The sequence below is a fragment of the Lontra canadensis genome, unplaced genomic scaffold (genome assembly GCF_010015895.1).
Source record: "Lontra canadensis isolate GAN:19392208 unplaced genomic scaffold, GSC_riverotter_1.0 scaffold60, whole genome shotgun sequence".
Taxonomy (NCBI): domain Eukaryota; kingdom Metazoa; phylum Chordata; class Mammalia; order Carnivora; family Mustelidae; genus Lontra; species Lontra canadensis.
Window position 1 is genome coordinate 6,181,361 of NW_022631054.1, and position 13,258 is coordinate 6,194,618.

Here is a 13,258-nt window from a genome sequence, read left to right on the forward strand (position 1 = left end):
ACACAGGACTGCTGTAAGTAGAGTGCAGCGTCCGTTGTTTATTTTGTAAAACCTGCCCCATAGCCATGTGATATTTGCCCAAGAGCTCCTGTAGTGACATTCTTGTGGTGAGTGTGGCCCTTTAAAGGTTTCGTTCTCCAGTGTTAGATGAGCCCCTGACTGGTGTCTTGAAAAGCATTAAAGTCTCTTTCCCTAGAGTTTAAACCGGAGGAGCGGTAATCCCAGGGGAGCCTGGGCTGGAGTCTAGAGAGAAGGTGGCAGATGAGGTGGCAGATGATAGGCAGGGGCCTGTTGTGGTCTCCCGCCTCATTTCTGCACAAAGGAGGGGCTGTCCCCTTCTGGGGAGGTATTTCCGCTCACTGCAACAAATGAGGGAGCACAAAGGGCTGTAATGTAATAAGGCCTCTCTGGTGACGTCACATGTAAATGTGGTCAAAGTCCAGTTCTTGGGGGCTCAGAGGCACAGAGGTAGAGACCAATCGGTTCGAAGGCTCTTACTTCTCAGCTGTCACCGTGTCATGCTGCCTGCTTCTAGACAGTGAACCAACACAGCTAGCTGGGCAGGGACATGAATGCCTATAAGTACCAGAAGTTCCTGGAGGGACTCAACAACCTTAGAGGTATGATGAGGCTTCTGACTCCCTGCCTTTATCCTTGCCGAATTTGTGAACACAGTAAGTTGGGTGTTCTGTGCGGTCTTTAAATTCCCATCAGTTGCTCAGGGTTCCCTCTTACTCTGAGCTGGCCATAGTTTTTGGTGTGTTTAGGCAATGACATAGAAGGGCTAGCACTGTAAATGTGACAGTGGGTGAGTGGGAGAGGATCCTCTCAGCTACCTCAGCAGCAGTCTGTTCTCTTGCTTGAAGAGGCGTTGAAGAAATGTCCCCTGCTCCCTTGAGTTGAGCAGAGCTCAGGGCACTCCTGGGGCAGTGTGGGTGGAGGGCACTTGCCATCGGGCACTGCAGCCTCACCCAGGTGTAGCTGTTTCTTGGGCCAGGATTTCCAAAGCCTGTGTGTAAGTGAGTCAGAGTTCCCCCTGGAGAGAACAGAGAATAGGGAGTGGTTCGGGGAGGAGGAATGCAGGTTGACAGGCCAGGAGAGTCATGTACAGGGGTAAATCAGTGACTTTAAAGGAGGTAACCTTTTGATAGAATAATATTTAAAGGGAATAGTGTCTGCTTTACATGATTGACAAACTCTTTACTGACCACAGATGAGAAAAATGCAGGCCTCTTTGGCTCTTGAGGCGGAAGATGAATGAAATCTTTTTGCTGCTGCTTCTCTAATTATTTGGTGGTTTTATTTCCATCTGCTTAGGAAGGTGCTCAACCCCTCCCTCTTTCTATCAGCAGTCTGGATTCTGGATCCAGAGCAATCATGGGGTGGGTGCAGAGAGAGTAGGGGAGGTAGAGAGAGGGTAAGTGGGTTTCTTCAGGGAAGAGGGAGTGGGAGACTTCCCTCCTGCCAGGGTCTCTTGGTATTTTCCTTTCTTCCATTATCTATTGAAAAATTGTTTCTAAGAGAGCATATACATGGAGAGCTTTGTGTGCTATCAAGGGATATGCAGCTATAAAGTAATGTTCTACTAATTTCTATCTTCTCTTCCCTTTTGTCTCCCCCCATCCCCTCCCCACTGCATTAAAAAAAAAAATGTTTTTTCCAGGACTTCTGACTCCTGTTTAAGTTTGGGGCTCTGCAAGCTCATCAGGCATCAGGCAGGTCTTAGCAAGAATGAGTGAGGTTAACTGTTGTTTCCCTGTCAAAGGAAGTTTTGAGAGGGCAGAAAGAGTTCGGACTTCATCCAGACTCATGGGAAAGAGGTGTGAGATGCCGGGCAGAACCAGTGAAGCTTCTTAGTGACTCTTCCAGTTCTTGAGCCTTGTTGGGAACTTGAAGAACTTGAAGGGAGGTACAAGGATGTACCCTTGTGCCATAGAAGAGCCCCCTTTTCTTGCCCTAGTTCCTGTCTGAGAGAGATCCTTCTATATTCCTGAGCATGATGCCCACCCAACAGCAGGAGCCCTTTTCTTTCTCTCCTTTGTTTACAAAATTCATGGAAGGACTAACAAACTTAATAATTTGTGTGTTCCTTCAGTAGAAGAAAAGGTTTGGAGTAGGAACCCTAGACCTGTCTTTGGACACTGAGCTCCTTAATATAGTTGTATTCCCTATTATCCTTGGCACCAGTCTTGTGATAAAAGGCCAGAGCTTCCTGAAGATGGGCAGGTGTGGATGGAAACTACAGGAGATTTACTTTTCTTACGGAATTGGAGAGTATGACTTTTCTTTTTGGTTCCTCTTAGTGTCAAGGGTTTAGATGAGCAATTAAATCACATGAAGATGGCCGTGGCATAAGTGAATCAAGTTTAGCAGTGACCTAAGTAGATTGCTGAGGTCCTCAGGCGACTGCAGCACACGTAACCCTATCTTCCTCTGCTGCAGGTGCTTCAGGAACAAAGTGCGGAACAAACCACTTCTTGGTTTCCTCCCACAAAACATGCATGGAAGGAGTCCTTTTTCACTCCTTAAATAGGGATTGCTTTGGTTCCCAGTTTCCCCTAACTCTCCTGACTTCCTCAGTACAAGTAGGTATAAGTAGGTCTTGATTTGATCCTTTCGGGGCATGTGGAGTTTAGAAATCACACCCTAGCAAGGGTTATTTCTGCTTTTGAAAGAGGTTATATTAAAACCAGCTTGGCAATCATTTATTTTCTTAACCCACCTATAAAATTTTTTACCCCCTCTCTCCTTTGCCCTGTCTTTCCTGGGAAGGAGTGAGTAACAGTGCTAGGAATGAACAAGTAACAGAGGAGATACACCTCTCATGGGGTGTGCCTGTGTGGGGCTGAAATCAGGGAAAAGAAAAGACCACAGTTGCAGTGGCAGCTCACAGTCTTCTCTTCCCACCCCAGATCCTAGGGTTATTTTGGTTCTGCCTCTCTAAGATGAACTCAGAAGCACTTACTGCTGTGGGCATTAAACAAGAGGATATATATACACTTGGGTGTCTGGAATGTTGCCAGAGTTCACCAGATGTTGGTTCTATCTCTTCTGTCCTCAGTCCCTGCTGGAGACTGAATCATGGTGAGTCCTTGTGCCTGCTTTAGTCTAGGATGAGCTCGGTCAAGTCACACTCTGGTTGGGGAGTTGTAGCCCTAAACACCCACCCACATGGTTGGCTCCAGGTCTTACTTGGTCTCACTGTAGGACAATTATGGTGATCGGGATGAGAAGACAGTAGCACTAGTGATAATAGGAATAAAAGTAAGCACTCAGCAAATGTTAGTTATGAACAAAACCCTGTTCTAAGCACTTTATATGTATTAATCCATGAAGCTCTTAAATACTCCCATAGCATAGGTAGTTTACATTGGAAAACCCAAGGCTTGGCTGGTCTGAGAACATCGGTCCTGCTAAGGACTTCCTGGGAGATAGCAGCCAAGATGGCTATATTGTGCTGCTGTCCGATGCTGGGGACCATGTGCTATATTGGAGAATACCCACAATTGCCCCAGTGTATGTGTAACACACATTGGTGCACCTTATTTCCTGCGGGAGAGCAGATTATGTGCTTTGAGGTGAGGGCAATAGATCTTTTTTTTTTTTTCGCCTGCACTATCCTCCTTGAGCTGTGTCCTGTTTTCTAGTCCTACCTTTATTTATATACAATGTGTGGAAGTCTTTATAGCATAAAATTTATAAGATATGGCAGTTTGTTTCGTTCATCTAATTTAACCTTCCTTGTTTGCCAGAACTTGAATCTTTTTCGGGTGGGAGAGGTGCCTGGAAGAGGGCACGTAGTTGTTTTGGTTTGGTCTTTATAATCATTTCTGGAATGTTGTCATAGGTCTTAGACAATTATTTCCCCAACCTTGGGTGACCAGGCAGTTAGATACAAACCGCTGCCTTTGTCAAACTGTCCTGTGGGCCGAGTGTCACCCACTGTGCCCCCTGATTATGGTGAGTAACTACTTCCCTTTCACCTGTATCTCTGTGTATTCCAGCGGGGCTGGGCTCCCCTTTTCGTGTAGTTACTTTGCTTGATGTGGTTCAGCTTGCAGACATTCTTCCATCTAGTGTTAAAGGGAGCCAAGTGGGAGAATAGAGACACTGTCAGGTCTTCTGAAGTTCCAGTCCCCAATTTCCTGTGAATCTTTGGTACTCTCACACCAGTATTGGGGTGCACTGTATCCCATTGCTGCTGCGGCTTCTGAGCTTTAATTTCTACTTCTCAGCCCTGCCAGAAACCATAGTCGTTGAGTGATTTCTCCCCAGACAAACCTCTCCTGTGGGTATGACAGGTCCAACTATTGGTCCAAGTCCTGCTCTTTGGCAAGTTTTGCTTTTTCCAGGCCTGTGCTGTGGGCTGGTAATTGGGGATTAGTTAGGCAGGCAGAGAAGTAGTTGAAGCTGAATGATGAGAAAGTGGTTCTCTAGTCTTTGCTAAAAAAAATTGTGATAGGTCTGTAAGGTAATTTAAAAACCAGTATACTCCAGCATAGCCACACATTTTCACCCTTCTCTGCCTTTGCATATACTGTCCTGTTGCCTTTGCCTGGAATACCATTGTCCTCTCTCTCTCTCTCTAAGACTTTATTGATTTGAGAGAGAAAGAGAATGCACGGGGAGAGGAGCAGAGGGAGAGAGACAAGTAGATTCCGCCCTGAGCACGGGCTCTATCCCAGGACCCTAAGATCATGACCTAAGCCAGAACCAAGAGTTGGATGCTTAAGTGACTAAGCCATCCAGGTGCCCCATCCTTCTCTTTAGATACCAAACTTCCACTCACCTTTCAGTGCCTAGCCCAACCTCATCCCCACCCCCTATAGTTTTCTTCCTTTCCTTTCCTTTCCTTTCCTTTCCTTTCCTTTCCTTTCCTTTCCTTTCCTTTCCCTCTCTTTTCTTCATCCTTTGCATTTTGAGGTAGAATTCTCTTTCCCTCATCTGTGCTGCTATACATTTTAAACATGCTTATTTTAAAGCATGCTTATAGTTGCCGTTATTTACTAGTTATAGTTATTAAACATTTTATAGTTATGTTTTAGTTATAGTTTTTATTTATTTATTTTTAAAGATTTTATGTATTTATTTGACTGAGAGATACAGAGAGCCAGAGAGCACAAGCAGAGTGAATGGCAGCAGGAGAGGGAGAGGGAGAAACAGGCTCCCCACTGGAGGAGGGAGCCAGCCCTACGTGGGGCTCTATCCTAGGATTGTGACCTGAGCCGAAGGCAGATGCTCAACCAACTGAGCCACCCAGGCGCTCCTTAGTTATAGTTTTTAAACATTTGGTTTTCCTCCTAGTCTTTACTTCTTAGGTAAGTTTCCTGTAAAATTCTGTAAGCCTAAGTATTCTCACCTGTAAAATGGGGATGATAATAAAATTTACCTCACAAAATGTTAAGATTAAATGCAATAGTAAGTGTAACATCTGGCACAGAGTTAGAGCCAAGGAGATGTTCATCATACTGTTGTCACAGGTGGGAACTATGACTCCCTTCTTGTATCTTCATTGCCTGCCTGGCACGTGTTAAGCCTAAAAAGACGTTTGAAGAATTGGACTCAACTCCTGTATCCAGATGTCCTTCAGTAGTCACCAGACGGGGTTAAATAAAAGCCACTTTGACATCAGTGCCTGTGCACATTTATAAAAACCCTTGTTGTGGTTTTTCTCTTCACCGCCAGATTTATGACTCCTATAAGAAACTACAGTCATTTTATTGTCCTACTTAATTTTTGGTCAGAAAATGATACTAAGACTCAGGTTGTTTTGAAACATTAAATCCAATCTCAAAGAATGAAAATGGACTGCTCTTGAAAACTTTGGAAGGATGGTATTCCTAGTCCGTAGGTGGCCCCAGGTGGGGAGGGCGGCGGCAACACCGAATAAGGGAGCACGGGGACTGCCAACGAGCTGCATGCTCAGTTTTGGTTCTTAGTTCTGAGGTGTATGTCAAGTCATCTTTCTCATTATCTAACAGCTTTTTTTTTTTTTTTTAAAGATTTTATTTATTTGAGAGTGAGACAGTGAGAGAGAGCACGAGAGGGGTAGAAGGTCAGAGGGAGAAGCAGACTCCCCTTGGAGCTGGGAGCCCGATGCAGGACTTGATCCCAGCACTCTGGGATCATGACCTGAGCCTAAGGCAGTTGCCTAACCAGCTGAGCCACCCAGCGCCCATTATCTCACAGCTTTACTTTGGATATCCACTTTGTTGGCCAGCCTGGGAGATTGTCCCTTAGTGCTGTGTCTGGGCAAGTGGGGGAAGTCCTCATGCCCTGACATGTACCCTTCAGAGATTGGCCTTTTGGGGGGGGAATTTTTTTCCTCTTCAATGTGGCGATTAAAGAATCTTAAGAAAAAAAACTTAGATTTTTTCCCCCTCTGCCATTAAATGAAAGCACAACTTTAGCCAAATAGAAAGCATAGAAAAATAAAAACCCCAAATCACAAAAATCCTACAATTCACAGGTTACTATATTCATGCTTGTTTCCATTTAACCTTTTTGTGTCCACATATACATAACAGTGTTTTTATATATTTTCTATTATTGTAATGTAGTTCTCTATCTTACTGTTTATTGTTTTGTGAGCATTTTTCATGCCTTTACCTATTTCTTTCCTCCCTCCCTTCCTTCCTTCCTTTTTGTGCAAAATGATGGTTTTATTAAAGCACGGGAATAGGACCCATGGGCAGAAAGAGCTGCTGCTTGTCTACAACATTTAACAACTATATGGAATTTCCTCAAGTGGAAGGATCATTTATTTAACATTTCCCAGTTGTGGGGCATGCACATTTCTAATTTTTTTTTGCTATGATACAATAATCAACATCATTATAAATAAAATTTTCTGTGCATTTCTGATGATCTTTTTAGGATATATCTCTAGAAGTGGAATTATTGATCTTAATACATATATTCAAAGCTCTGGGTGTTGGTTTTTAACTTCATTGCACTTTTAAAAGCTTCTGAGATTACCTGTAACACTTTCAATACCCCTCTGATAGCTCTTGGCCCCTCCCCCTCTAGGGATAGCTCTGTCTTCAGACTTAGTGGCCAGCTGGTTCAGATGTTTTACTATGCAGTTAATTTCATCATGGGACAGGTGCCAAGTCAGCAGCTCCCACATGTCATCATCTCATCACTGCACTGTTTTATTCTGAAACTGTTTTCCTAGCAACTCCAGGCATTCATTCATTCATTCATTCAGATTTTTTTTTTTTTTATCTGTCAGAGAGAGAGAGAGAGAGAGAGAGAGAGCGTGAGTGAGCGAGCACAAGCACGGAGAGAAGCAGGCTCCCCACTGAGCAGAGAGCCCGATGCGGGACTCGATCCCAGGACCCCAGGATCACACGACCTGAACAGAAGGCAGGCACTTAACCGACTGAGATACCCAGGCGTCCCCACTCCAGGCATTTAAATGGCTTCATAGATCCTCCTAACCCTAGTACCCTTTCCACTTGTACTAAGAGATTCATCAGTGTTGATCAAGAAACTGCAATACCAAAAGTGACCTAATTGCTGCTATATAGATGTGTGTGTGGGAGCCCCAGATTGGTCTGACATTGAGATTCTCTTTTTCTTTTCTTGCTGTTACTGAGCTAGCACCTAGCTAGTAGCTCAGGCTAGCTTAACCTGGTGTAATTGGTTGACAGACTACTATGTCATCACCCTTGCTTGTGGTAGGTGACTGTGTCTGGAAAACATGGAGCTGGTGCTGTGTTTTAAATCAACATATTGCAGTCAAGTGTAAATTGGTTTCTGTTACTTGAGACTGAGAGCCTTAGGGTAGAATTATAGACTTAATAAGAGAGCAGTCTTGTTTCTGACTTGAAGTTGACATCCTGGAGCAGACACTGTGGGTTTTCTAGCTGATGATACACTGGCGTGTTTAGAAATTAGCTTGAGGACTGATAGAAGGAAGGCACATGTGTGTGACTTTGTGTGCAGGGGGTTGGGGGTCAATTGAAAAACCTGCCTTTATGGCAGCCAGGATAGTGGGAAAATGGCTTGAGTCACCCACAGGATTGCATCCTTCACACAGTGAGAATTGTCTGCCCCTCCCATTCCCAGGGCCCTTAAGCAAACCTATCTCAATGGGGTGATTCTCTCCAGTGCAAGGAATCTGGGAATCTGCATGTTTCTGGGGTGAGGCCTGTCAACATCTTTTATAGCACTAGGCACCTATTTATTTATTTTATTTTTTTATTTTTTAAAAGATTTTATTTATTTATTTGACAGAGTGAGATCATAAGTAGGCAGAGAGGCAGGCAGGGAGAGAGAGAGAGGGAAGCAGGCTCCCCGCTGAGCAGAGAGCCCAATACGGGGCTCAATCTCAGGACCCTGGGATCATGACCGGAGCCGAAGGTAGAGACTTAACCCACGGAGCCACCCAGCGCCCCTACTAGGCACCTATTTAGACCTTCAGTAAGTCCTGTAGTTTTTAGGCCCATGACAGTTTCGTACTGTTAAAATTTATCCCCTCCTTAATCGTGTGCATGTGTGTGCGTATTTTTTTTTTTTTAAGATTTTATTTATTTATTTGACAGAGAGAGGTCACAAGTAGGCAGAGAAGCAGGCAGAGTGAGAGCGGGGAAGCAGGCTCCCTGCTGAGCAGAGAGCCCGATGTGGGGCTCGATCCCAGGATCCTGGGATCATGACCTGAGCTGAAGGCAGAGGCTTTAACTCACTGAGCCACCCAAGCGCCCTGTGTGTGTATTTTTTAAAGTAATCCCTATGCCCAGTTTGGGGTTTGAACTGACAACCTTGAGATCAAGAGTTGCCTGCTCCACTGACTGAGCCACCTAGGCACCCCCATTGAGAACCTTCTGTATAAGGCATTGAGGGATTGTCAGTCCTCTGCACAGTCTAGGGGAGATACAGTTATCTGTCTATCTGCATGCCAGGTGCTATTTATAGAGATTATGAACAAAATGCTGTGAGAGCAGAGGTGGAGTGATTACTAGGGGCAGCACGGTGAGTGGTGGGGAAGACTTTGAAAGGGGAAAACGTACTGGAGCCAAATCTTGAAGTTGGGTAGCAGTTTGCCTGTTAAGAAGGCGGAAAAGGTATTTTTGAAAGACAACAGGTGTGCAAAGGAATAGACTCATGAAGTTTCTGTTTCCACAGTTGTTTGGGATGAGAGATGAGGCTGGATTGGAAAGCTGAGTCTGTGTTCATAAAGGGCTAAGGAATAACATAGGCAGAAGAAGGCACTAGATATTTTCAAGGCAGAGAAATGATATAAACCACCCGGGGCTTTTTGAGAGAAGTCTGACTTTGGCAGTGGTGTGACAGGTCATTTACAGGGAGGTCAGGCTGCAGCTGAAGTGGGGCTGTACGTAGCTGATTTTAGTTTGTCTAGGACGAGGGAAGTAAAGAGAGCAGGGGCATGAAATCCTTCTCAAAGTGAGTTTGGTTTTGGAAACAAACATCAGATATTGCACTATAGTTGGAGTGGAGATCCACTTCTCCTGCTGCTCAAGTCGAACCTGACCCTCTGTTGCGCGGTGGTTTGTGTTTGGGTGGGTATTTCCTGGGACTGGCCAGGCGGTGCACTGCAGCATGAGGACTTTGGAGTGGCCGGGAGTGACTGGGCCACCAGTAGCCCCAGGTGCCTGTCAGTGATAAGAGGGAGAGAAGAAGCCCATTTAGCTCCAGGTTTTGCCTCTGTTTCTTTGAAGTTCTCCAGGCTGTAGTACTTGGCCTGTCTTTACACAACTCTTGACAGACAGACTTGGAGTGTGGACCTCCTTCTGTGTTGGAGTGTTGGTATTTGACACTGTTGATGACTTTGCTGCCTATTTAAAAGGTTCTCTTCTGTTAGCTTCTGTGAGGGCATTTCTTGATTTTCCTTTACCTGATTGCTGTTTGTGTGCCTTTTGCTGGATCTTTCCTTTTTCCTGACTCTACCCATGGCAGTTTCCTAAGGGGTGAGGGAATGTGGTGAAGTGGGCGGAACATGGGCTTTGGATCCAGGTGAGTTTGGATTCAAACCCAAGTTTCTACATTTACCAGCTGAGTGACTTGGGGCAGTTTACTCTCTTGAGCTTCCATTTTCTCATCTGTAATATGGGGATAGTAATATCTCTAACATAAAATTATGAGGATTAAGTGGAGTGGCAGAGGTAAAAGTCTTAACACAGCACAGACACATAAACCCATGAAACAGACATAGCTGGCATTATTACACTGCCCCTGACATTTCCCCCCTTCTAGCCAGTTGTTTTGACATCTGCTTTTCTTTGAAGTTGCCAACTCCCACATCTGTCTTCTACTCCTTAAAAATCTCTCAATGTTTTCAGAGGTGATTATTTTTTATTGTGATAAAAAACATAAAATACCAAATCTACCCTCTTAGCAGATTTTTACATGTACGGCAGAGTATTGTTAACTGCGTGAACATTTGTTGTACAGATCTCTAGAACTTTTTCATCTTGCATGACTGAAACTCTACCGGTTGAACAGCAACTCCCCGTCCCGCCCCCACCTCCCCCACACCCACCCCAATTGGCAGCCACCACTTTACTTTCTGCTTCCGTGAGTTTATTTGTCCTTCTGTGGCTGGCTTGCTTCACTTTGCCTAATGTCTTCAAGGTTCATCTGCATTGTAGCATGTGACAGGATTTCCTTCTTTTCTTTTTTTAAAGGCTGAATAATATTCCATTGTATGTATTAAAAAATCTCAATTTTTTGGTCTGTTTTTCAGCTGCCTGCAGGACATCTATACTTGGATATTGCCTCGAACTCAGTATTTTCAAAATCAAGCCTAGACTTGGCTTTTCTCCTTGATTCCCCATTTTTGACAGTTGTGCTCACATTCTTTCAGTCTCCTAGATCAGGAACCCTGGAAACATTTCTGGCTTCTCTCTCTGCATCAACCCCCATTTTGAGTCTGTCATTGGGTCCTTTTGTTTCTTCAGAATTTCTCTTAAATTTTCCCTTTCCTCTCCACTCCCTTTGCCATGACTCTGGTTCAGTCACTCATCTCCACATTCCTGAACCACTAAAACTGCCTCATGTTTTGTTTCCTGTGCTTCCTATTACCAAAAGTAGGACAGACCTTTTATTTTATTTTAAAACATTGTTTTACAAGTTTATTTATATTAAGTAATCTCTACACCCAACGCAGAACTCAAACCTGTGACCCTGAGACCAAGAGTTGCACACCCTTCCGACTGAGCCAGTCAGACACCCCATGACAGACTTTTGTGTTCTGACCACCCCCTCCCCACTCTTCCAGGCTCATCTCACAAAACTTCCTAGAACACACTTCCTGCTGCAGACAGACCCATCTCCTCATGGTACCTCGAAGTGCCTCGTTCACTCTCTCCTACACTGTGTGTTTGGCAGTTCTCTTAACCTGGAACACCCTTGTTCTTCATACTTGACTGAAACCTATCCATCCCTTCCAGCCTCACTTTAGGCCTTTCTTCTCCATGAAGACTTCTTGGATTATCATTGTCCATATTGATGTGTCACTTTCCTACATGGTAGTTTTCTCTTCCCGTTAAAACTGTGTGCTTTTGGGGGGACCTTTCTGTAGACATTCTACTTTATAATTCTCATGGTACTTAGCTCAAACCTAGCCAGATTGAAGTGCTCATTGCTGAATGCTTACAAGGTGTGGTGACCAAAGTGAGTCATTCTTTCATTTGACAAATAGATTTGATCATCCACTGTGTGTACTGTGCTGGACACTGGGACCTGGTGATGAACTGCACAGCAAGGGGACTAGTGATCTTACACACAAGCACACTAAATATTGGTTGGTGCAGTGAATTTGAGGAAACCAGGTTAGACTCTTAAGTGAGGACGAATGATGAGAATAGGGGGGCTTTAGAAAATAGACATAAATGAAAAAATAATTTATTGAGTATCCCCTGATGTTGATTTATTCTGGGTATTAGGGATATACCAGAGAACAGGGCCAAGTCTCTTCCCTTTTAAGGAGCTTATGTTCTAACATTTAAAGGCATTTTTAAAAATGAACATTTACTATTGAGTGAAGCCCATCTGTAGTAGGTCAGCAGTGAAGGAGTTAATATGCTTGTAGGGCTCTAGGCTTTGTTGAAACAGATGGTTTCTCTGCCCTAGGGAGTGTTTTTAAGGGGGATTAGAGAACAGGGCTGAGGAGGGCCTGAGACCTCTCTCCCTCACCCCATAGCACACACACCTGCTGTTCTGGCACTTGGTGAGCAATGTAACTTGTCCCCCACTTGGTCAGCACTTATTTGCAGGCTTGCAAGTGTGGCTTTAGGGCTGGCTGTATCCTTCTGGCCTTCTTTTCCTTTCTCGATTTTTATTTATTATCCAACATCAAGGAAGTCTCATTTTAATTTAACAGATGTTGAAACTTGTCTGTGTTCCTCTGGTTCATGTCTACTTTTTACATAATTGTAATCCTAGCCTATATTATGTGTTCCCCCCCATCTAAGTTGTTTTTGTTTTTTGTTTTTTTGTGTGTGGTAAAATACACATAACATAAAATTTACCATTGTAACTGTTTTAAAGATTTTTAAAAAAAAACTTATTCATTTGAGAGAGACAGAAAGGAAGAGCATAAGCCCGGGACAGGGTTGGGGTGGAAGATCAGAGGGAGAGGGAGACGCAGACTCCCTGATGAGCAGAGAGCCTGATGTGGGGCTCTGTCCCAGGACTCCAGGATCAGGAACTGAGCTGAAGGCAGACATCTAAATGACTGAGCCAGCCAGGCACCCCTCATTTTAACTGTATTAAAGTGTACAGTTAAGGGGCACCTGGGTGGCTCGGTTAGTTAAACATCTGACTCTTGATCTCAGCTCAGGCCTCCATCTCACAGTTGTGGGTTTGAGCCCCATGTTGAGCTTCGCCTTGTACATGGAGCCTAATAAAGAAAGTGTACAGTTCATGGACATTGCATCTGCACTATTGTGCAACCATCATGACTGTCTAGCTCCTGAACCTTTTCATGACTCCACATGGAAACCCTGTACCCATCAAGCAGTCACCCCCTCACCCCTGCTCCTCCCTCAGCCCCTGGCAACCACTAATCTCCTTTCTGACTTGCCTATTCTGACTCTCATATAAAAGGAATCCTATAATGTGGCCTTTTGTGACTGACTTTTTTCACTTAACACATAAATATATGTTTGCATGCCTTTTTCATGGGACATTATAAAGATTTATTTATTTATTTATTACTGTTTCCCTATAGTCATTATAAATTAAGTTGTAATGTTGATAATGGCCTCACTTAGCCATCTTCTTAATTGTTGAA

The 13,258-nt window shown here is 44.2% G+C and overlaps 1 protein-coding gene across 26 annotated transcripts in view; it reads left to right on the top strand.

The window, feature by feature from the left end:
• The window catches only part of MACF1 (microtubule actin crosslinking factor 1), a 337,353-nt gene that overhangs the window by 59,810 nt on the left and 264,285 nt on the right, over positions 1-13,258 (top strand). The window contains exon 1 of one of the 26 annotated variants that reach the window (XM_032877345.1): positions 470-620. The exons of the other annotated variants lie outside the window; for them this stretch is intronic. Coding sequence (XP_032733236.1) covers positions 569-620 — 52 coding nt within the window. The 5' untranslated portion in view covers positions 470-568. Of the gene's footprint in view, positions 1-469; positions 621-13,258 lie in introns of those variants that run through there. 26 annotated transcript variants of the gene reach the window in all.